This window comes from Anarhichas minor, unplaced genomic scaffold (genome assembly GCF_050575085.1).
Source record: "Anarhichas minor isolate MPS153535 unplaced genomic scaffold, ASM5057508v1 ptg000136l, whole genome shotgun sequence".
NCBI classification, from domain to species: Eukaryota; Metazoa; Chordata; class Actinopteri; order Perciformes; family Anarhichadidae; genus Anarhichas; species Anarhichas minor.
Genome location: NW_027466582.1, coordinates 15,764,882 through 15,790,386, shown reverse-complemented (window position 1 = coordinate 15,790,386; position 25,505 = coordinate 15,764,882). Strand labels below are relative to the sequence as shown.

The following is a 25,505-nucleotide window of genomic DNA, read 5'->3' as shown; positions in this document are numbered from 1 at the left end:
TGAGGACGGAGGCCCCAAACTGAGAAAAACATGTACTTTTTCACATGTTCATTTGGACAAAGGCTGCTAGACCAGTCCAGACTCCAAATCCATACTCCAACAGCTCACAAGTCCGTACTTGTGAACTTGGGTATTGAGAAGCCGCTCCCCATTCCTCAGGAGGTGCAGGTGTTTGGCACCAAATTAACTCTCAGGACCAACCAGGAAACTTCACACACAAAGTGGCAGAGTGTGTTTGTGTTCGCTGAGGGGTGAAAGACTGCTGCCGTCCGATCCCGCAGGGATTATAAATTCCATCTGTATTTGTTTATGTAATGTGGAACACGAGCGAGGAGGCGAAGGGATTCCCCCAAACTGTTTCTGCTTACTCCCGAACACAGAATTGCTCGCAGTGATTGACGGCCGTACCATGGAGATGACTCGTGAGTCAGGCTTTCGTAAAAAAGCAGCTTTATCGCTGCTTCCACCGGCAAAAGCCGGGGTTTATTACATCGCCCAGTACGATTACTCCGCACGCACCGAGGAGGACCTGAGCGTTAAAGCGGGGGACACTTTAGAGGCTCTCGTTAAAAGTCCCGGCTATTGGTGGTTTGTGAAAGCCCTAACCGGGGTCTCTGCATCCAAACAGGGATACATCCCGGCTAACTATGTGGCGCCCATGGAGAGTATCGACGCAGAGCCGTAAGTAGCCCATCATGTCATTAGCATATTCATGTCATGGTCGCTGATAGAAAACACCATTCCACATATAAGAAACATGCAATGTTTAAGTCATTTCTCCAAAGGTAAAACACTGTGACATGTTTTTTTTTTCTGTCTTTAGTGCTGAATAATGTCCACACATGATGTTTAATTTAGCCACTTGTTAGCAATCACCTTTTTGAAGACACGTAAAAGCTTCAAAATTCACAAGTAGGCTGTTAACTGACGTATCTTAATTTATTAAAAAAATTAACTTTCAAATCTCTTATGCTTGTGTTAACCTAAGACCTTATTTGAAGCATCTAACCAAAAACCCATTTAAAAAAAAAACCTTGACTTTGACACAAGGGAACCGAAAGCGCCAAAATGCAGACTTATTTCATGGTTTGAGGACTGCTCTCTATTGTATGTTCTGTTTAACGACTGACATTCTGGAAAGTCACAGAAACTGGTTTTGCAAGAAACATTTGTGGCTGCCGGTAACCGCCTTAACATGTCACGAAAGGCCTCGCTCAGACGCTACAGTATGTGGTAACCTCTCCATGCATTGTTTTCACAAATAAAACCGTTATCGCCGTGTGTAGTCGAAGTCTTGGGAAAAGCGACGTCACAAAGGAAGTCCAACCCGTATTTGTGACCCACTGTCGGCCTACTTAGCCTAGGGGTGGGAGAAAAAAATCGATACAGCATAGTATCACGATATTTTGCGCGGCGATATTGTATCGATACATGGACGCCAAGTATCGATCTTTTATTATATAAACTAAAAATCAAATCAATTGCTTTTTCAGTCCACTAGATGGTGCTGAGTTGTTTTCTGGTGAGGTCAGGAAAGGTCCCGGGTCAGCGTGATTGGTAGGAAGTTGGTCAAAACAAAGAGACATCTGGCCTCACAACGGGGTTAAATGTGCCAACAGTAGCCAGGCTCATGGGGAGAGTGCAGCGCATAACTGTCTCTCTGCCCTCGACGTCCACGCATCGCAAGTTATACTGAGTTATATAACTCTTATATCCTACTTATATAAGTTATAGTTCATATACTGAGTCCACACGTTTGCATTTAGTTAAGTTGGACTATGTAGTAATACAAACAGTTCAGTTTGTCAGGTTCATGCAACATTTATGACATTGTTGGTCAGTCTGTTTGCTTGACAATCATATTTTGCTGCAATAAAAATGATTGAAGTGAGATGAACAGACTGAAAACTTTATCTTATTAGATAAAACATGTTGACACAGTTTTCCTTTGGGGACATAATTTGAAGTTGAAAAAAGTAATAAATCGCAATATATGTTATCGCAATACTCAGAATATCGCAGTATCGTGATAATATCGTATCGCGGGACCTCTAGTGATTCCCACCCCTAACTTAGCCTCCTCAGTGGAACCTGTTTCCTCTCAGCTGTATCTGGTTAAAAATAGTTCACAGGGTTAAAAATAGTTCTGATTGCCTGCATCAGTCCAGGCAACATTTGTGTCACAGTTTCACTAAATAACAAACTGGATGGACAATAATTGGTTTCAGAATGTGTAATGTTAAATAATCCGTTTTAATATTCTGGGCTTGTGGACTAAGCTTCTGGTTAAATTTCATAGCCGTCTATTATATATAGCTATAGCTATTCTGGAGTTTAATCAGGGCCGGATTAACCTGCTCAGGAGGCCTGGGGTAAAACATATATTGTGGGGCCCCCAGAGACCACCTCCTTATGTATGTTGAAGTTAGTTTGTGGTCAGGAAATTATTTAGGATTAAAAGATATCCAGACTAAAATAATAAAGGTCTTAGGGGATAAGGCTGGTCTCATATCTTATTTATTGTCAACAAATCTCATGAAAAGACCAAACCGACAATAATTAGTCAGACTTCACAGCCCGTCTGTGACTCTCAGCCCCAAACCCACTCGTTCCCACTGAGGATATGAGTCTTTAACAATAGATAGGTCTTGTATATCAGCTATACTTTTTTTAAGATGCTAAGGCATTTCTTATAACAGCTGAGCACTGTCGTTTTAAAACGATCGTTGATTAAACAGGAGGAAATATTGCATTTAGTGGGCACTATTTTTAGCGGTGGATTGATACACATTTGGTGCTCTAGTGACAGCGGGACTGTGCATGAAGTGAGTGAAAATAAACAGTGGGTATGGTCATGATGATGAAAGAACATTGATGAGTTGATGCTCACTGATGTGCTTTTAATAGTTTTGGACAATGGAGCTCTATGGCAGAGAGGAAGAAGATATATCAGGCTTTGATACACACACAATACTTGCTTGGAGCTTGGGGCTTTCAGGGGATTTTTTAACAAAAGAACAGCAAAAAGGACATTATTGATTGTTATATATGTTTTGTTATAGTAAGAACAACAGAATCGATAAGCCAATTTAAAATCAATACAAATTACCAGTGAACCTTTGGGCCCCCAGACGGTTGAATTTACTTTAGAAATTATTATTTATATTCAGAAAGCCATTTTGTTTGACCCGCTCGGCTCTTTTTTGCTTGAATTCCGATTTCGCAGATGGTATTTTCCCAACACAAAGAGGCTGGATGCAGAGAAGATGCTGTTGGCAAGAGGGAATCAGCAAGGCACCTTCCTCATCAGAAACTCTGAAAGTGACAAAGGGGAGCAGTCCCTCTCGGGTAAGCTACGATAAACATGTTACAGTGGCAACTTTAAAGAAGTTCTCCTCCGAAGAGGGATTGTGTACATTTTGAAAGATGAAATTACGCGATTTGTCTTTCAAGAAGTAGAATTCAGAAGTAAGAAAACGCACGCTTTTTCAATTGAGCAGCAAAACGTAGGTGGTTTGATAGCGGACCATTAGCCTATGGTGGCTAATGAAAATGAAAACACAAAAGAGAGATATCGCAAATGGGTTCTATTTCATCCTACTGACCGCCAGAGGCAGTGCTCAACACTGGATATCTTCTGTCTCGCACTTGCGCAGGTAGTCTTTATATCAACAAAGTCACCTGTGACCTCGATCAAGACATATTGGAGCTTGTCGCTGTAGCCTTGTGACCACCGGTCAGAGTTGTGGATCTCTCGCCCTCCAAAGGCTGCGACAAGCTGCCGGTGTGTTTCGCCGTTCGGACCATCGAGCCCCGGACTGGTGGATGCCCCTATCGTCGGTCATCACCAGTCTGATAAGGGCCACCTAAATCGTGAAGGGAGCAATCAGTGAGATTGATTAACATTGTTTTCTATAAACGTTGTTCGTTTTCCACGGTTGGCAGAGCGCTGCCGCTCTAGCTAATCGAGTGGCGTGCTAACGAGAGCATAGAGTATACGCTGTCGGGCCGCCCTTCACAGTGAGCAGAGTGTCCTCGCTCAGGCTAACTTGGTGAGATACTAGGTCGACTAGATCGACATTGACGTTGTGTCCATTGGGCTTGTAACATTACGGCTATCACAGTTAACAGAGTGTTCCCGCGCAGGCTAACTTGGTGAGATGCTAGATCGACAATGACATTGTGTCCATTGATTTTTTTTAACACCTGACGGATTTCACAGTTAGCAGTGTCCTCGCTCAGGTTAACTCTGTGACATGCTAGCTAGACAAAGCTGATACTGGGACTGTGTCCATTGAAGTTGTAGCATTACGACTATCACAGTTAGGACAAGAAATCAGCCTTCACATGTACAAATAGCCGTCCAATTAGAATACTCCCCATTTTGAGCAAATTATTAGAGAAAATCGTTTTCAAACAAAATACAGGATTATTTATTCGGAATACACTCATTACTAGTTCCCAGCATGCATACAGACAGAGTCACTCAACAGCAACTGCCCTTGCCCATCTAACGGTGACTGGCTGATACAGATGGACAATAAGAAAATGGTCGGCACAGTCTTGCTTGACTTCAGTGCTGCATTTGATGTAATAGACCATGATATTATGATTACTAAACTCGGATGGTCAGTTATCTTTCTGATAGATCGCAAAGAGTCTTTTATAATGATAGTTTATCAGACTGTAGATACGTTAGCTGTGGGGTTCCACAAGGAAGTTGCTTAGGCCCCTTACTCTTTTCTATTTTCACAAATGATCTCCCTTTGTCAATTAAGAATGCCAAAATGGTAACGTGTGCAGATGACACGACACTGTATAGCACTGCTTCAAACAACCAGGAACTTGCAACCATTCTGAATCAGGATCTAGAGAGAGTGTCTGATTGGGTGAAAGTGAACAAACTAGCCCTGAACATTTCTAAAACTAAAAGTATTGTGTTTGGCTCAAGGAATATGCTTAATGGTGACACACAGCTTCACCTGTCAATGTCAGGTTCGGCAATAGAACAGGTCTAGAAGACTAAACTACTGGGTGTAGTGTTGGACGAACAGTTGTCGTGGTCAGAGCACATTGACAGCATTGTCACTAAAATGGGAAGGGGCATAGCTATGACCAGAAAGTGCTTTGCTTATTTAACACTCTCTATTGTTTGTCAGGTGTTACAGTCCTTGGTCTTTTGTCACCTGCTATACTGTTCATTCATATGGTCAGCAGCAGCGAATAAGGACATAAATAAACTACAACTGGTTCAAAAAACGAGCTGCCAGATTAGCACTCCAGTGTTCAACGATAACTAATACAGCATATATGCACTCTCGCCTGTCATGGTTCTCAGTGGAAATTAAACTTCACTATAGCCTTCATGTTTTTCAGAAACGTAGTATTTAATCAGACACCTGAATATTTCTTCAATCAGTTACAATACACATGTAACAGACATAACCATCACACAAGGAATGATAGCTCAGGTCAATTGATTTTTTTAATTACATTTTTAATTTATTATACTATATTGATCCCTTTAAGGGGGAAATTTGTCTCTGCATTTGACCCATCCCTGTATATAGGGAGCAGTGGGCTGCCAATGACAGGCACCCGGGGAGCCTGGGGTTCAGTGTATTGCTCAGGTACACTACGACACGTGACACGTCCCTGTCGAGCCACGGTCGCCCATTGATGCCTCTAACCCCAAGAACAAACCTCCTCAAAAGTAGTTATCTTTCGTGCAATTACTGCTTGGAACTTACTACCTCCTTATATAACTCATAGAGGTAATAATCTGTCATTTAAAAAACAATTAAAGGCGCACCTCAGGCCATTAACCACTTGACGTTTTCCATTGCTTTTGTGGTCTCCTGATCCTTCTTTGTATAAATTACGGCACCCCTTACTAATTAACACTGCGTTAAACCACAGTTAATGCAGTTAATAGAAACACGCTTCTATCATGACGACATGCTATATTGACAATAATAGGAATAATAAGGAATAGGAATAATAAAAATATCAATAAAGGATTTTTAACCTGCAATCAGAGGGCCTCGGATGCTTTTTAGACTGCCAACCAATACCACAGACTTCCATTCAAAGTCATCGTTTTTTTTATTTTATCTTTTATCTTATTTATTCTTTTCATTGTTACTCGACTACTTACCCCATACTTTTCCAAAACCACATTTTGTGACCCAGTGCAGCACTTCATATTCTTTCCTCACAGCAAATCTATATTTTAGAAATTAATGGAAATGGAAACTTCATTGTACATTAAGCTCCTTAGAATGTCTCATGCTGGTTGTGTGAGCAAGACCGTGACAAACGTGCGCTTTGACTTGCTTTGCTTAAAAACTTTCCCTCAGCTCCTGTGCCATGAGGGAAACTTATTTATGCAGTTCTTGACTCTTGAGTACGTCCCTCATATTGACTTGTCTATATTAACTTGTCTTTCAGTGCTGGACCGTGGGAAGGTGAAGCATTACAAGCTGAAAAAACTGGAGAACGGTCACTACTGTATGTCGAGGAGCAGATCCTTTGAAACACTGGAGGAGTTAGTGGAACATTACTCCAAGCAGGACGTGCTTCGCAAACCATGCAAAAAAGTCAGACATGCTGTGAACTTAACACATCCTGTTGATTGTCTAAATTCTATTTTGTTTGTTTCTGTTCTTTTGGCACACTTTTTAATAATACATTATAAAGTCACATTGTCATCTCAGTAAACAGCAACTTCTCCCGTCCGTGTAGAGGGAGGCTCCGCAGACTTACGGCCTGTCCTACAACACGGCGGACCAATGGGAGATTGACCGCAAGTCCATCAAGCTGCTGAGGAAGATCGGAGCCGGTCAGTTCGGAGACGTGTTCGAGGGCCTGTGGAAAAAAACCACATTAGTCGCGGTGAAGACCCTCAAACATGGTACGCTACTGCCTCCTTTTCTCTTGTCGTAGGTGGATCATACTATTCAGGAATGAGTAAAAAAAAGTTCCACTCCTAATATACCATCACTGAACACCTCTCGCAGGTACAATGGACCCGAAGGAATTCCTGAGAGAGGCTCAGATCATGAAGACGCTGCGGCATCCCAAGCTGATCCAGCTGTACGCTGTGTGCACCTTGGAGGAGCCCATCTTCATCATCACAGAGCTGATGAACAACGGCAGCCTGCTGGAGTACCTCCACAGTAAGACGAGCTGTCACCAACTTTCCCACGTGATTATGAGCTCCTGCTTCTTTATGGCAGGGTCAGAGTCCAACGCTAATGTGCAAGGGTCAGGCTGCGGTAGAGATCTATCCCACAGCAACAAAACCATTCTAGATCCTAGTTTATAAATCAAAAATTTGATCTCAGCTGCACATATTTCACTTTAATGGGTAGCCCAGTAGCTTATGAATCACTTGCCCTGTGTACAAATTCCATTGCAGATTCCAGGTCCGCCCACTTTCCGTATCTTAAACGTTTTTAATATTTTATTTTTTTTAAAGACAATCCTTTTAACTCCAGAACTTCCCTGATAATCTGAGTCTTCAGTATCAAAGTAATGCAGTTATAGTTGTGTGTACATCCTTGGATACACTGCAAAAAGCAATAGCTAATAGCTAATTTGACATACATTTTAGTGGTGGCAATTTGCCAAAAGGTAAGCAAATATAGGCTAAAAAACTACGAGTTGAAGTTGTCATGTGGAGGTTTGGCCTCTTCAGACTTTTTTCCTTCTAAATTCACCTTGAAAATAAGTGTAGTTGAAATAAATTGAACAATAAATGGCAACAATTCTTTTGCACTCTTTGGTTTTAACCCTCTCTAGTGTGAAGATTTGATGCCTTACCCGCTGTATCGTATTGAACCGAACCGAGAATTTTGTGAACTGTTACACCCCTACTTTGTAGTCTTTGTGTCTCTTTTATTTGTTTGTACGTATCTTGTTGAATTATATTTTGTGTGCCCCTGACACTTTGGGCTCCTGTGTTCTTTCACTGCCACCTATCATACCTGAAACACGGTAGGACTGCGACTGATTATGTGCCTCTCTGCTTGATGACAGAGGATCAGGGCACCACGCTGGGTTTCTCCGACCAGATTGAGATGGCTGCCCAGGTGGCGTCGGGCATGGCTTACCTGGAGTTGCAGAACTACATCCACAGAGACCTGGCAGCCAGGAACGTCCTGGTGGGCGAGAACAACATCTGCAAAGTGGCTGACTTTGGCCTCGCCAGGGTCATCATGGTGGGTTTGACATTCAAAGTGCTGTTGTATAATCCATGTAGCAAGTGTCATAGTCATTCTCACTAATCACATAAAATAAAAATGTACACTACACTAAAGACTTACCTAGGTAAATTAACTTTTTGATCAACTTATTGTACAAGGATTCTAGGCAGGTGTTGGAACGGTGTAAGCAAGCCTGCATTCCCCACTAATTACAGACATTTCCCTCATTTATTGACATTTATCATACGACCTAATATATACTCCACAACCCAAGTCAAACAGTTTAGTTTAGGTATTGTCACATGTTGATAACGGTTATCTATCAGACACCCTTTCAAAATACACTTTTGTCCGGCCATGTTGCGACAGTAAGGGTTTTCGCCATGGACCGAATATAAGAAGTGGATGTTGTCACCATGACGTCAGCCATTGGTTTGTGGACTACGGTTGCCATCTTGTTTTTTCATAACCAGAATTGACACGAGAGGGTGGAGTTGAGTACAACCGAACGTGGAATGAGACATTTGTAGGCGACAAAAATGTTAAAATGAGCTAATATGAACTGAAAACAGTGTAAAAGGGTTTAAATTGTAAGACGAAAACATGGACAACTCCCAGACAGGACAACGCCGTGGTAACAACCTGTCAATCGCAAGGTAGCCCCGCCCTAAAGCATGCACTGCTTTATGCTCTATTTTACTCAAAAGAAAAAACATAATTTATTTAATGAACATCATGCTGTATTAAAGAAGACTTGAAATAATTGTTTTTGCTATGTAATATTTACGTACTGTGTGAACGTGTGTGACAAAAAAAAGTTTGTCATGAATACAGTTCATGACAAAATACAAAAAATATTCCCTAAAAAATCCCCCCAGCTTGTGCCTTAAGGCACCTCTGCTTCATTGGCTTCACTTTTCACACCCGGAGGTTGCCGCCGAATCTCTACACTAAAGCTGACTTACTGACAGTAAAAGAAAATCTATATATTTTTTGTTTCTAGAAAAAGAATGAAAATGTGTACGAAGCCAAAGAAGGAACTAAATTCCCTGTGAAGTGGACCGCGCCAGAGGCCATCCTAGACAACAAGTGCAGCATCAAATCGGACATTTGGTCTTTTGGAATTCTGCTGTATGAGATCATGACGTTTGGACAGATGCCTTACCCAGGTGAGACTTTTGTCACCCTAGTCATAAATGATTCTCTGAACAGAGAGATTTAAATAAAGGGAAGTGATGTATTCAGAATTTTCAGAAGTCAAAGCGCAGTTTTTTTTCTTGTGGTTTCTAAATGGCTCAAACATTTTAATGCGAAACAATTGTCTCCTGCAAGATAAGCTATAATGTCCTTCTATGACCCCTCCCCCCCCAGCCATGTCGAACTTCCAAGTCGTCCAGATGGTCTCCCAGGGCTACAGGATGCCAAGCCCCCCCAACTGTCCCAAAGTCATGTATGACATGATGATGGACTGCTGGAAGGTGAACGACCAGGATCGGCCCACATTTGAGACCCTGCAGTGGAAGCTGGAGGTCTTCTTTGACCTGGACGTGATCGAGGACGACCTCTGGGAGACAACATAATTTTTGCACTGAAGCTAAATCAAAAATCACATGATTCCAAACATGAACATACGTCGATGTTTTTACGACGCAACAGATTGAAATGTGATTTAATAATTCCCGTCCTTTGCGGTGAAATAAAGGACCTAAAATGCTTGAGCTGCGCTTGATAGAATGGTGTGGCTGTATCCGCCATGCAGTGAGGAAGCTTGAACTGCAGCAGCACTCCTAGGTTTGGCTTTGTTTGACAACTGAGTGCACTTTCAGGCAGGCTGTGTCTGAAAGTTGTGATCGAAACTTCCCCTGTGCTCAGTATTTTTCGACTGACTTTCCTGACTCAATAACAAGACTATATATATTGTTTATGCATGTGTGCGCTTTAATGTTTGACAAGAACATATGGGATGTCTGCTATAGCTTCCATAAAAGGAAGTAACAGAATGTTTAACTTGGAGATAGTAAATCACAGAATGTTTAGGTTAGAAGCAGAAACAGATGTCTTAGTGGGGACTCATCCTACACCCCCCCCCCCCCCCCCCCCCTCCCATTCCCTTCCCCTATGCACTGAGCCTCTGTAAGATGTACACAGACTACACACGGGGCTCTTCATCCCACAGACTGCTCACAGGCACTCTGTGTGATGATTGAACCCTCTCTGCGCAGAGAATAAATACTTTAAAGACAAACTTTCTTTTCTCGATGTTCCTTATTTCAGTATTATAGGACTCACTCGGTACTATTATATAGTTTTTCCACCACAAACTTGGCGTCATGAACAGGAACCCTTGAAAGATCGTCAGGAGCAAACAGCGATTGGTGAACTGGCCCTCCAGAAGGAAACTCCTTCTACCTCCAAACTAAATTAGGAGAGAGGACGATACACAGCAGCTCCTGATCGTCTTCACATGGGATCCTGAAGGACCTGATTGAGTCCAGAGAGACTTCTAAACATCCGGTGAGATACTGAAATTTGGAAAATTTACCCTGAACATTGAAAGTCAAATTGGGATTTAAAATTGTACTAAATTAGGAAAATTGAATAGTTTGTCAATATTCATAAAAATATTGTATATGCACTAACAGGCATTTGTGGATATTTGTTGACCTCATTTCATAGAAATGCTCTTGTTCGTGAAAACTTAGGTCAAAAATGTTTCGTAATATAGACTACTACCTTCTAGGAGTTTTCAAAATATTGCTGCGTAAAAGAGGAAGGGAAAACAAAGGTGAATATTTGATAGTCAAGTTTTATTCCCATGACAGCAGAGAACATAAGACAACATCAAATTGTCACGATCAGCCTTGTGTGTCTTTGTGTCTTTGTGTAGCTTCACCCTCCTCACTCTACCTGTCAGTCACTCCCTCAGCATCAGCCTAACTCCCTTCACCTGCCTCTAATCAAGCACTCCCTCCTCATCAGCACAACTCCCCTCACCTGTTCAAGTCACTTTATAAACCCCTGTCTCTGAGGCCAAATCCCAATGTCCCCCCTTACGGACTCACGGACTTTGAGGCGCGCTCCCGCGAAGTCCGTGAGGGTTTAGGGCTGTCCCACTGTCAAATTGTCAAGTGTTTGAGGCTCTCTGGCAGACATTTTGAGCCCTTTATGAGCCCTTTCCGTAAGTCAGCATGGTATGCTGACTTAGCCTAAGGGAATTACCCACAAATCATTGCAATGTGACGTTAAACACGGGGTAACCAGTGGACGCATGGAGACGTTAAAAAAAAAAGGTAAACAAAGAGGATGGCTCACTTGTGTTCAGCCTGTCTTATTAAATTTACTCAGAAACATTAAGGGTTAAAGATGGAACAAAAAACACATGAAATCAGAGGATATTTATTTATTTATTCATCAAATATTTGATTTTGTCATTGAAGCTGTTTTGACAAAAACAAGTAAATAGATTATCTGAAAAAACTCTCCTTGTGAGAAAAGAGCCTGGAAGACTTTCAAATCAGGGAGTACAAAGTATAAAATAAATACCCACAATTATACATCATATTTTTTGTTGTTTTCATGGTAACATGATATGTTGCAGCAAAGTGCTGTCCCATTCCTATTTACACCATTTCAAGCCCTCACAGTCTCTCACACTCAACCAGGTGACGTCAGTAAATCCTTGAGGGTTCAGGGTTTGAGGCTTTAGGGGGGACACTGGGATTGGGCCACTCTATGATGAGGCTGGCGCTGTCCGAGGCAGGAAACCGTGACGCTACATACTCCGGTACGCTAGGTGGCGGTATAAACCTCATAGGCAACGGTTGACACCCGCTATTGAACGAAAAGAAGTAACTCATTCACAACATCCGGTTGTGAAGCCGCGTAAGATGGTAGTCTCAAGGTTGCCGTCTGCAGCGCTTTCTCTAAAACAGGTAAATGCACACAACAACGGAAGGAGCACTGTACTTAATATCGCTAAGAGCTGGACTGGTTGTCACACTATAGGCCATTTCACAGTTGTAATGCAATTCCGGTCGACAGCAACTCCTAAGCTATCTTGCTAGCGACGTTAGCTTGTTGGCTAACCCTAGCGTTACGTCTGTAGAGAATTGCTAGCTGCAATCTTTTTGTCCATCTTTAATCGTTCATACAATTCAAGGGAGACTTTTGTCTGTTTTGCAACTCTTTTTGGTAGCTCTGTTTAAAAAAGCATTTACTGGCACCTAAGCTACTACCACGGAGGTGGTATTAGCAAACAAATAACGCTACTACAGGTAGTCAAAACATGCTCATACGGAGACCTTTGCCTGCCCACATTTTTAAACTGTGCCTTTATGAATGTGTTAGTTCGGGTATATGATTATCTGGTAAATGCATGAGTCCGGCTTTGATATGTCAATGGCACATGACAGCAACACACGTTCCTCCAGACTGTTTAGAGGGCTAGCTATTTAGTCAGGCTAACCCAGTGTTAGCATCTAAGTTAACTTCACCAGGCAGTCGACACTGTTTACTCCAACGTTTAGTTCAGTCCTTGCATAATATCACATGGAAGTTCATTTCAACTTGTGCAAGAGTCTGTGCTATGACAAGGAACTGTTATATTGTGATATTCTGATTATTCTTGACTCTCAAAAGCCAGGCGTTTCACAAAAAGATGTGTTTTTAGCTGGCCTGCTAACCTGTTGATTCTTTGACAGTTTTTACAGAGACAACGGGTTTTGGGGATTTACAGAAATATGATGAGGACCATACGGAAGGTACCAGACGAGGCAGACAGGAAGTACCTCAGTGACTGGGCAAGAGACGAGTTCAAGAGGAATAAGAATGCCACAGACAAGGTAAGAAGATGTATAATGTGTTCCATTACATAGCCAGGGCGCCTAGAACTGCCCTGCCTGTCTGTTGGATCGAGTGAAGAGCTGATGTCATGTTCAGAACAGGAGTTACGTTAATCAGGATATTATCTGAAAGTTGGACCCAAGTTTACATCCACACTTATACATTTCTGTTTAAAACAAAAAACAATCTGCGTCCACACTGGCATTCCTGCACCGTTTTTTCGGAAGGATTTCTGTCCATACGGAAGCCTGAAAACGAATACCACATGACTATTCGTGTACACTGGGCATGCAGGTGTCAGTGTAAACAGGAAGTATATTGGTTGCTTGGTTATAAAAAAATATAACCGAGTATTATAGTACTCTTTTAAAATGAAAGGTTTACCTTGATACTTAAGATCGTCCTCTATAATCTGCCTTTATAAACTCAGACACATTTCCAAAAAACATTTTAAAACGTAGTCACAACGCTGCAGGTCTTTCTCTATCCCTCTCAAACACACACATCAAATGTACTTTGAAATTAACACTTACAAATCAAAGTTTGCTAGATTACGGTTTCAGTATATTTGGTCAACACACGTCTCTCACTCATTTTCTTGGTCTCGTTGTCTGCTGTCACACTCGTAGCTCTGCCGGCTGGCTGGAAGTCCCTGTCGTACTGGAGAGCATTTATGCTTTTGTTTCTTTGTGAACTTCACAGTAGTAGTGCAGAACAAAATAAGCATTAATAAGGAAAGTCCTCCGTTTTGTGTCCATCGCCCTCCTCACATCCGCAAACCGTGACTTCAGACGTCCGCTACGTCGGGCTGATGATGCCGCTGGACACACTGCGAATCGCTCCAATAACTGCTCGCTTCCATCGCATGTCGGCATTTGTAACATTATAAAAAGCAGAATTTAACTGCACAACAGCTGCTAGTACAGACAGCACAGTTAGCAACGCCTGTAATCCGTTATCCATATTGTATGAACCTCTAGAGATCAAGGCTGATGTAGTTTTTCTTCCTGCGGTGTGACGAAAGGACACGTCATGACTGCTAAGAACCAATCAAGTAGCAAACGCGGGCGTCTACGTCATCGTTTTCAAAGGTCTACATTTCCACCGTTCACACTACGAGGCTCTAAAACTCTGGAGTAGTGTGGACGCTCAGTGTAAACGTAGCAAAAGATGGATGTGGATGTAGCCTAAGATGCAGCCTTAAGTTACTTTCACCTGAAAAGTCTTAAAAGGGGAAGATTGTTGAAACTTGATTGTTTCTACATTCTGAGAAGTTTAGGAATTAATCAAAAACGATGGAGAAAGTATTCATTTTGATACATATTGTTGCAATGGGTTATAATTTAGTATATATTAATTAATTTCCCAGCATCCTCTGCTCTCTCCATCACTGCTGTTTTTCCTCTCATTGTTCCTTCAGGATGCCATCCGTATGATGATCACACAAGCTAACAACCATTTAGAGGAGCTGCAGACGTCTATGGCTTTGGCTGGCAGTTAAATACCGGGACCTGCTGTGGACGGTGGACTGATCTGGATCCGTACTCTGGAGACTCTAAACGTGGACAGGGACATTATTCATATCCACAGAGTTATCACCATGTATGAGCTTCACTACATCAAACGTACAGCAACACAACTCTGAACTTTCTTAATGGCCTCGGGCCCAAAGTTGATTGTACCGGTACCACCTGAGTAGGGAAGTTCAAGTTGATGAAATATATTGTTTTTATATGACAGACCTTTGAGTGGCAGCTTATTAGTGGTTATCACCTCTTAAAGAAATATAAATTTGGACTACTGGCCACCCATAGATACTTGTAATAAGCTCCCAAGTAGTGTTTGAAGTAACTATTTGTCTAATACACATATATATATATTTAAGATAAAATAATTAAGAATTCATTGCAATGTATTTATGTAATTGTTTTCCCAATATCTTATTCAATTTGTGTCGAGCCAAACTATATTGCTTTAAAATGAAACATTTGTTATTTGATCATTTTCTTATTTAAAGCTACTCCAAAGAACTTTAATTTGTGTTGATTTTGACATTCCTTGTGGACAAAAGAGGAAGAATTTGCAAGCATTAGACTCCCTTTAGGAAATCTCAAGTTTGACTGCAGCAGAGGTCTGACAGTATGTCCCCGCTCAGTCCTGGTTCTCCCGTGCCTCCCTTCCCTCTAAAGGCCCAGCTATACTGCCTGGGCCTCCAGCAGCGTATGTGGTGGACTCTGGAGTAGTGTAACGCAACATCATTTTTGGGTGTCAGTGGTGTGCAGCCCAAAAAAAAAAGACGCATGCTGACTTTGTTAATCCCGGCGCTTCTACAGTATGACTAAACCTGCCACATGTGTATTCATAATTGGAAATTAGCATAATGAACACCAATAAAACGATATAGTTTGAGAACGCATATGGGGAACAACGCATATATGCGTTCTGCCCCATATGGACTATATTGAAGTCCTGCTTTCGGAGATCCATACATCTTATGTCTATCATATATAACAGCGTCGGCAGCGGAATGAAGGGACCCTCTAATGCCAAGGAATGGGGGAAAAATAACCAGTCGCTCATACAACTCAAATATTGAGTTTGAAAACAAAATTCTAAATACAAGAAAATTGGTTAATGCTTCAAGTTCTCCTAAATCACTCATACAAGCCACTGTAGAACAAATCCGTCCGTACAAGTGGTGCTTGCATGAGTCCCATTGACTCCACAACCATTCACAATAAATAAGTCAAACACGTGAGTTAGAGGAGAGCTTTAATGAATGCATGAAAATCAGAACCTCATTGAGGATTTTCACGTCAATTGGGTTTACAGGGTGACATCCCAAACAGGAATTTCCTTTTAATAATCATGTATTAAGTCCACATGCATAAATCACGTAAAATACATTATTAACAGCTGATCTAGCAGCGTTAAACGTATTCATCTTAACATGTAAGTCCATTAAAAGGTTCATCCTCAATACGTTCTCTAAACGTTGAGATGTTCAGTCCTCTGTGACGGACGTCTTCCTCTGGGACAGCATCAGGTCCTTGACTTGCGGCGTCAGGACCGCGAGCTGCGTGCGGACGCTGCGGACCTCCTCCTCCTGCTCCTCCGCCTTATCGTTCTCGGCCTCCTCCTGCTGCTGCTGCTTCCTGCTCTGGTTCTGGCTCACCAGCTGCTTCACCACCAGGCTCTGGTAGGCAGACAGCAGCTGCTGCTGCTCCTGCAAACGGCACATGGGCGCAGGCAAACAATTCAGCGGTTTAACCCACCAAACAACTGCTCCATTGCACCGACACCGCGGCAGATGGCGATTACAGACAGATGCAGAGTCGAGAAAAAAAAACTGGATGAAAAACAGTGCTGAGATGATGAAGCAGTGTGCAGACAACATTTGCTGAAGCATTTAGACCAAACTGAAGCTGCACTATGGAGGGTCTTCATGGAACTACAAACCTGTCTATCACAAACCTGGTACTACATAGATGTATGTTTGTTCTTATGTCACTGGGGGGAAATTATTCTCTATGAAATGTGATGAAGTACTGAAATGGTAGATCAAAACATAAAAAATGGACCGTAAAATGACGATAATACCGTTGCGAGTGTTTTGACTTTTATCTAAATAAAAATAAAAATAAAACTTCTGGAGAGCAATGCCTGGAGGGGACACCAAAGATGCCACCAAAAGTTCTTCCCTACTGTTCCTACCATTAGATTCATTGTGATGCAGACTCTTATTGCGCACAAAACCAGTGAGGTGTCAGCGGAAGTTGATCGGGAGTCCCATTGAATCCACGTATCATCCTGCCAGACAGACGCCTGGAGAGACTTCAATCCAGTCAGCTATAGAGTGCATAAGGTGACTGCCTTTACCGCCCCTGTACGGTGACATTGGCAATTTGAACAAAAGAAAGGCGTGATTTGGTTGTAGGTCTTGATTCTAAAATAGATCTGGCGGCTGGAGGTTTGGCAGAGTGTTAATGCGCTCCCCCGGAGAGAGAAAGAGAATGAGAGAGCGAAGTATTCGCGTGATGTACGTCTCGTGTTTGAAATGTCTGTACTTTAAAGTAATGATAATAATCTGGTAATGGTACACAGATGCCGTCTCACTCCCTCCTCCTTTCTTTTCTGTCCTCGGCCAAAACGTTACCAGCTGAAGCACTGATCTTTAATCGCAAAGGTAGTCTACAACTAGTAGAATGGTGATATCGATTCACCTCACACGAACCTTCCACTCATATACGCTGCGTGAATTGCCGAGTCGGCGAGCGTCAAGACATACCGTGGATATCCGTCCGGTGAGGGTGCCGATGATCTGAGGCACGCAGCGTCCAGGGGCGTGCAGCATGCATTGGGTGCTGGCCTGGAACAGCAGCACGCTGGTCAGGTGGAGGACCAGGGCCGGATCCTCCGCCTCCTTCAGCTGCTCGGTGAGAGCCTGACGGTGCAGGAACAGGGCCTGTCTGGATGACACGCGGTAAAACATACGTCGATACCGCAACAACTTCAAATGAAAGCATTTCAGACAAAACATCCACGATGAAAACTTTAAAACACGTCCTTACCTCTCCCTTTTCTTGTCTCCCTTCTTCAGCATGAACCCACACACCTCTGCGCAGGTCTCTATGTTGGTCAGGAAGTCTTCGACAGTCTGCGGAGGACGAAAGAGCGAAGACGTTTCCGTCCCTGTACTTGAGCCGATTATGAAACTGACGGGGAAACGTACTCACTTTGCCGTTCAGGCAGTTGTGCAGCTTCATGAGCGGTCCTTTGATCTCCTCAGACAGTTTGACCAAAATCTTCACTCTGACCTGAGGCAACACATCAGAGACGTTCACGATCAAGTCCAAGCTCTAATAAGTCCCACAGTGCATTTCAAACAATGGCCTAATTAGCTCCGACTTGATTTAAACCTGATCTGGGCTCTCTGCCTCTCCGGCTGAATGCTGTTATTTAAGGCTACCGAGAGAGCAGACGTAAGAAAACAAGAGCAGGAACTTTTTCTCCGACCTCGTTGGTGATGGTGCCGGGATTCTCCGTGGACATCATCAGGTCGGCGGCCAGGAAGTTGACCAAGATGTTGGTGACGTCGGTGCACAGGGTCTTCAGGATGTGCTTGGCAATGTGGACCTGGGTTTCATCTGCAGGATTGAAGATAAAGTGATATCATTACTTTACTTAATACTTGCCATCAAAGAAATAACGCCAATTGACACAATTCTTCGCGTCTCTGACGGAGACAAACTCAAAACAATGACAACAATTCCAGCGGTTCAGCGGCCTAATAAACTGGACATGAGACTATTTTTTTTTGGTCGCACTACAAGACTTGGAGAGCAGGATTTACCGGAGAAGAACTTGTTCCCTTTTTCGAAGAGTCGGATGTTGTTGTACAGGCTGGCGATCTCCTCCTGCAGATCCTTCATGCTCTGCTTCTTGTTGGCCCTCGACGGAGAGCTGGTGGAGGACATGAACACTGTCCGCAGCACCTCCTGGTAGGCTTTAGCTAGAGGCCTGGAGAGATGTTCACAGTGAGAGGACTGACGTACTGTTCTCAGCAACAACAAAAACAAAAAGCAAACTTTTTTTTTAGACAGAAAGCTGTGTATTACCTTACTAAATGCTCTGCCAGCTCGGAGAGGATTTCCTCGGGGCAGTCGCTTACTCTCTGCTCTAAAACTGCTGCGATCTCCTCCTGGGCCATAAAGGGGGCTGCAGACTGTTTACTGCGATCTTAGCAAAGGTAAAACACAAGCTAATTAGTCTCACAGGGATACTACCGTTACCTTTGTCTTCCATGAAAAAAAGCAAAAAGAAGAGCTTAACAACCCAGGGGAGAGATCTCTAGCCAACCAGCCATTACGCTCTTGTTACAGTAAAATGCCTCACTGAACAGGCTTAATGTGCACATAGAGACGTTATGTCCCCGTGAAGATGAAACAGCTCTGCGGCCGGGACTGTACTTTGCTGCGACGGTCCGGTTTCCTCGTCGCTGTCCTCTTCTTTCCTCCCTTTCTTCTTGGTTTTACGGATGCGGATCTCTCTGGCGTTGCCTCCGCCGCCTGATTTCACGCTGCCGCTGCCCTCTGGGGAGACAAACGGTTCACAGAGGAGATGTAATCCAAGAACAAATGCCCTTCTGCACCCTGATCAAACATCACGTATGCACGTGAAAGTAAGCAGGATCTATAGATCATTTTGTGTTTCTATTGGACAAGAGGTCTCCTACTTCACTGAAAAGTCCGTACATGTGCATGTGTTAGCTGCATACTGACTGATGGGCTCCTCACTGGATGTCACGAAATCACCTCGTACGTTAAAGTGAGATTTAAAGTGAGCAGAGAGACACTTTCCCCCTTCATAGATGAATGTGACAACAGCTGCACAGAGAAGCCAAAACGTCCTCATTCTTGGAGACGATTGACCCTTGGCTAAGCCCCGCCCCCCCCTGCTGATACTCGTCAAATACATCAGACATCTTGTTTAATCTTTCCACTGTTGAACAATAACCAACTCTGGTTCGGTCAAAATAAACCCGTAACAAACCCCTTTTATTTATCATATAGTTTTCTCGCAAATGTATGTCTTTATCATATCAGAGAATATTTAAGTTTTGTTTTTTTCTTATATTATTTCCCTCCCCCAGTTCTGTAATGTTTAACCTACAATGGCTTTAATACATTGTTGTATCCATGATTATCAATGGAATATATTTTGATTTTGGCAAAAAAACCATTTTAAAACATCCCTTAGGCTCCGGGACCTTGTGATTGTCATCATTTTGATTAATAATTTGAGAACAGAATCTTTAATTCTTTAGTCTTTTTGTCTTAAGGGTCTGTGACGGCTCACAACGAGGTGCGGGGACATCGAAGAAAGCTGGCAAAAAGAGGATCCAAATTTCTAACACTCAGACGTAAGAAATGTGTCAGGGGACAGGATAAATGTGGCAAAAGCATTGACGTTTTACTGTGTGTGTGTGTGTGTGTGTGTGTGTGTGGTGTCTCAGGGTAAAGTGGGGGAGGACCAACCTGTTGCCTTCTTCCTGCGCTCTGCGTCTCTCTTGTCCTTTTTAGAAGTTGCTGAGTTCTCCGTCAGCATGGATGCTTGCTTCAGATCATCTTCAGTTATCAGAAACACCGGATTGTTCTTGACTTCCTGAGAGACACATTCAAATAAAAAAAAATATAAAAATACACAGACACTGGTTTCAAAGTGTTTTATATGTAATATATGCACCTCCTGCAGGGAGCATTTTGCCCATTGGCAACTTTTGGTCTGAGACACAACTCTCTCTCTCCGTTGCTGTTGTAACTGACCGGGAACCAGCAGGCGAGTCCTCCACCTCTGACATTTCCTTTGTGCTCCCCATAGTGTGACTGACTCGCACACCAATCGGCTTGCTGTGCTAACCTCAACACCTGCTGATAACAGCGTACGGCTAAAAGTTTCCAGGCTGAACGAGCACTTTCGAACTTCTGCATTACCGTTACTGTAAAAAATAAACAGACTATGACAGAACAAATAATTCCCCTTTGTCAGAAATACGTCTGTAGACTGAATTCTGCCACCCAATGCTACACAGGAGCTTCTGTATGGAGATGTGTACCTTCAGAGCTTTCTGCTGCATGGCGTCGTCAAACAAAGAGAGGCAGTTGCTGATGAACTTCTCGCTGACGACGACCGTTTCCCCCAGCACTCTGGCAGAGGACTGGACGTTGGCGTTTCTCATCGCCTGGTTGATCAAAATCCCGACGTCCTCCATTGACAGGCAGCTGGGCAAAATCGGCTAAAAAGGAGCGAGAGCGGCAATGAAAAACGGAAGTTACTAATATTCTGACCATAAGATGGTGACTCGGGTAAAGACAGAGCGGCGCGAGCACCTGTATGTCCGTCCATGTGTCGGAGTTGACGGCTTCCTCCACGGAGGCCTCCACCTGGTCCACCAGAGCCTGACCCACACAGGCTGCTCTGAGGAACAGCAGCTTGTTGGACTTGAAGCGCTTCCTGATGTAGCTGGTGGGGTCGGGGATCCCCAGTCTGACCAACGCGTCAAACTCTGAGGGAGACAGACGTCATCAGAGTCATTAAGACTGCAAACGCACACATGTACCACTGTCCAATCAGAGGCTACCTCCAATCATGCCAACAACTAGCGGCGCAACGGATCATAAAACTTTGTTTTTTGCCGCCGATATTGATTGCAGATCATTGGTGATCCATATTGGATTGGTTGTTTACAATGCAACATTATCAGCATAAATGCTGATGTCCTGATCGCATCTTTTACTGAATATTGGTGGATAACGATTGTCAGTAAAAGTTTATCTCACACTGTGATGGTTAACATTCAACTGTGTAATTAATCCGTGGTTCACATGTGTGCCGAACCATGAGGGGGGGGGGTGATCCGTACGAATCACGGATAGACAATGGTCCGTTACACCACTATTACCAACCTGTATCATAAACTACAGGCTGCTGCAATCATCCAACTAGTCCAATCCCAGGTAGGCAAAAAGAAGAAATGAGAGGACGACCCCAACATGACTGTATTTGCAGGTTAGCTGGTCTGCTGAGGCTAAGGCTTGACTTTAATCGTGATGATTTAAAAGCCATACCTAGATATCCGTTCTGCTGGAGGAACGAGTCCACCCAGGCGTTCTGCGTTTTGGCGTAAATATCGGGGATGTACATGGCTTTGTCCTGCCGACCTCCAACCACGCTTCCCCTGAGACGTCCAGTATTCACCAGCTCCTCCAGGACAGCTGGGGGACAACAAAACCCACCGCGACGTCAAACACAGAGACACATCACACCCAGTCAAACACAGAGACACATCAACCGCCTCTCCTTACAGTACAGGAGATGTTCCTGAAATCCAAACGCTCCAATCATGCTGCTGACAGGCGTTGGCCTACGGGATGAAGTAAAACAGGAGGGGCTTTAGTGTAACAAGTGTCCAAGTCTCATTCATCTAGTCGTACGCTCACTACTTCCCAAGCACATGCTTTTTAGTCATAAACGTACAACTTAAAACACGCTTATGCAGGCGTGCTGCGAGAACTGTTTTGCTGTTATTAAACCTTGACCCCATTTACCTCAATTAATCATGATTTAGTCCGTTTTTAGACTCTCTGTTCACCGGCATGCAAAAGTTTTCTTCCAAGAATTCAAGGTAACACGTGGCGAGTAAGTCATATACAAAATGGTACTCTGTGGGGTGGAATATTCCTTTAAATCCAAAACTGCCCCGAAACCTTATTGCACGTGTTGTTGCACGAGGCCCAATGTGTGAAATATCTTGTCAAAGTTTACCTTGTAATAGCGCTGAACAGCCCTCGTATCCTGGCTTTGTGACGAGCAACGAAAGCGGGAGTGAATATGACCCCCCTGTTGTACTGGTCCATTTCTCCTTGGATGAGCTTCCCGAGACGCTTCGACAGCTCCTGAGGTTTAGTAGAAAACACGCAGGCATTCATTAATTCATTCATTTTAGTCAGCAAGCAACAACATAGGTCATTGAAGCCGAGGTTACTAATCAAGTCTGAATAACAACATTTCATAATTCATTGCTGATACGATGAATGCTGCGGTGCGACTCACCTCAGATAAGAAATCTCCCGGGAGGTCGTGGCTTTTACACAGCTCTGCAATGCTGATCAAACCGGCCTCCTGCAGCTTGTCGTTCACATCCTCGGCCAATCGGTTCAGGTACGTGCTGCAGAAAAGACAAGACGTAATTTCCTTTTTCTTTATTTAAAGAAATATATATATTTACCTTACTCTTATTGCTGTTCTATTTTGCACTGGTATCAGTATTACTACTTATACACTTAATACTCTATTGTTCATATAAATATATATATTATGTCTTTAACTAAGCACGTTCTTTAAAAAGGATATTCCTCTATTGATCGTCTTTGTTCACGCTTCATTTCTATCCATGAAATAAACCAGGTGTCTTTTCACACAAGGTGCACTACTTGCTGCATCAGTGTCATCAATTAGAGTGTATTTGTGCAGCTTTGACACACTGCCTCACACTGCCCCTGTGTGATCAAAGAGTCACTTAATACTCACTCATCAATAAGTTGTCCCAGTATAAGTTGAATCCCTTTATCGGACTTGGCCATGTCAATCGCTCTATTTTCAACATGGACCCAATCCACATTGATAATCTGAAAGGAGGGAGATAAAGCCACAATTATTTTAAAAAAAAGTTTTAAAAACGGATTTCTGAGAACATGAATAATGTGTATTATTATACATACACAGTGGGTGACACACAGGGCTCAAAGCAATACTTCAACTTGCTAATACACACCTGCTGGAGGTCCACGATGTTGATTCGCCCTGTGAAATAGAATTGCAGGATGTTAATCACTGTTATCAAGCAACTGTTAGTTCTACTTGTGTGAAGCATCATAACAGAGAGTACAGGAAGTGATTAATTCCCATAGAACGTGAATGTTACATGTCGTTTTTAAGCCATGCGACAGGTCTTTTCTCATCGTTTCGTGCTACTTCAGCTGGTAAACTGACCTCCATGGACGTAGAGTTCATCCCGGATCTCCCTGCTGATTTGTGCCGGAGTGATGTACTCCTTTCCGTCAAGCGTGTGCACCACATCCAGCTTCTTCTCTTGGACCAGTTTTGCAATAATTTCAATGCAATTCCTCTCCGATAGCCTGAAGAAAAAGGTTCACGTTACTATATTGTCACTAGGGCCGTTCCCCCTTATTAATTATAATAATGTATATTATTTTTGTATTGTTATTGCTAACGACAGGAGACAATTCACAACTAGCTTCGCGGCGTTACTTCTAAATGAAAGTTTAATGCTAGCTAGCGTTAGCTTCGCTGCTAACAGCTGCGTGCAGTGTAAACTGGGCTTACCTTTGCACTGTGTCTGCAAACTGTACTCTCTGAAAATCGGCAGCAAGCCTTCGGATTTCTTCCCAGTCAGTCGCCATTATTAAAAGTGGATGTGTTTGCAAAAACAGTCAGCTGTCAGTGCTTTTCTCAACCATCCACTATCAAGGAGCAAAGGTCCGGCTAACTGGCTAACGAGACAGCTCTCTGCTTTAGCCACACGTCAACATTTACAGTGACGTACAACCGAGAGCCAAGAGGACCAAATTTCCTCCGCCCAACAATAAGCGCGCTGAAGCAAAGATGTTCTCGAGTGCTGCGATGGCTCCACTATGATGGGGTCCTTTAGAAGATCTCAGAGAGACATTCGGATGGTACAGGTGGTCTGGAGCTGGAGCAGTTCAGTTAAATTAACTAGTGATTCACTTGGAGACAAAAGCAAAGTACAAATTGCTTTTTTTTTTACATCAGCATTTCAGCAACACAGCCTACATTACATCTCTATTAAATTTAGAGGCAACAGGGAATCATCGACGCAGAAGGTAGTTATCAATAAATAAAGAGGACATAAAACAAATAAATCAAGTGAAAATTTGACATTCTGAAATAGCATTATATAAAAATATATAAACATATACACGCACATACAAAGGACAAAGAGGCCCTATACATTTACTGTTTACTTAACCAACCAAAGGTGTTTTTTATTTTTTATTTCTAGACTTTGAAATCATTTGAAGTGTTCTAAGATTTATATTTTTTTAACCAGCTTTTTTCTGCGGTTAAAAGCAATTCCACTTGCAATTCCCTGACATGAAACCATTTGGAAATCCCCCTCTCAAACTGTGCATTCCTGCTTCTGCCACACAGTGAAACATGATATCAAAGCTGGAGGAACACAGGCTGCAGTGCAGGCCTGTGAACTCTAGGGAGCAGTAGACTACAAGCCATTAAATTCCTTCCAGGGAGCTTAACAGATGGTGCTGTGTTGTATAAAGCACTCCATCATGCCGGCAAAGTCCTGGTAGGAGTGGAATACTGTAATTATATGTCATATGCATATTCACTGCAGGCTTATATGTAATTAATTGCAAGTTAATTTGTCAAAAAGCCCAATCTCGATTAGAAAACTGTCCTTCTGTGTCTGGCAAAAGTGACTCACAGCCATGGACACTTTAATAACTTCTCGAAAATGCCCTCCTCATAACCAACCTCCATATATAGTATGTATATAGTGTGGCTGTATTCGGATACTGTATGACATACACACTTTCTATGAGAGTCAAGAAGAAAGGAAGCAGTAGCCTCGGGCAAAGTTTTAGAATGAGGAGAAAAGTTGTAAGTGGATTTGTTCAAACTTTAGGATATATTATATGATTCTCTGCCTTCAAGCTCAGATTTAAATGACCAGTCAAGGTAAAGGAATATTATGAGATTAAAGTAAGTTATGGAGGTTTTTTTTTTTGGCTGCTTTCAGAGGAGTGTGTGGGTGGCATTTGCAGCCTCTCTGAAAGTGGAGAAAACAGAACAGAGGAATGTCTCAGTCCGACCCGTTTGAATATTAGATCGTTTGTA

The 25,505-nt window shown here is 42.9% G+C and overlaps 3 protein-coding genes across 3 annotated transcripts; 2 read left to right on the top strand and 1 right to left on the bottom strand.

Annotated features, from left to right (window-relative positions):
• Positions 1–409: 409 nt before the first annotated feature.
• Positions 410–9,787, top strand: LOC142941940 (tyrosine-protein kinase FRK-like). The gene is made up of 8 exons (XM_076084067.1): positions 410–681; positions 3,227–3,348; positions 6,451–6,599; positions 6,745–6,913; positions 7,020–7,178; positions 8,041–8,222; positions 9,211–9,376; positions 9,579–9,787. The coding sequence occupies exons 1-8, from the start codon at positions 410–412 to the stop codon at positions 9,785–9,787; spliced, it is 1,428 nt and encodes a 475-aa protein (XP_075940182.1).
• Positions 9,788–12,041: 2,254 nt separating this feature from the next.
• lyrm2 (LYR motif containing 2) lies at positions 12,042–15,085 on the top strand. The gene is made up of 3 exons (XM_076083622.1): positions 12,042–12,139; positions 12,908–13,048; positions 14,470–15,085. Exons 1-3 carry the CDS (start codon positions 12,095–12,097, stop codon positions 14,548–14,550), a joined length of 267 nt encoding a protein of 88 aa, XP_075939737.1. The 5' UTR covers positions 12,042–12,094; the 3' UTR covers positions 14,551–15,085.
• A 719-nt stretch (positions 15,086–15,804) lies between these two features.
• ufl1 (UFM1-specific ligase 1) lies at positions 15,805–24,157 on the bottom strand. The gene is made up of 19 exons (XM_076083621.1): positions 23,955–24,157; positions 23,601–23,746; positions 23,383–23,411; positions 23,139–23,236; positions 22,662–22,776; positions 22,374–22,504; positions 21,914–21,972; positions 21,677–21,823; positions 20,939–21,114; positions 20,665–20,844; positions 20,087–20,213; positions 19,019–19,141; positions 18,668–18,788; positions 18,403–18,569; positions 18,066–18,196; positions 17,786–17,866; positions 17,621–17,706; positions 17,338–17,518; positions 15,805–16,275 (listed from the first exon to the last, which is right to left on the bottom strand). Exons 1-19 carry the CDS (start codon positions 24,029–24,031, stop codon positions 16,054–16,056), a joined length of 2,397 nt encoding a protein of 798 aa, XP_075939736.1. The 5' UTR covers positions 24,032–24,157; the 3' UTR covers positions 15,805–16,053.
• Positions 24,158–25,505: the final 1,348 nt, after the last annotated feature.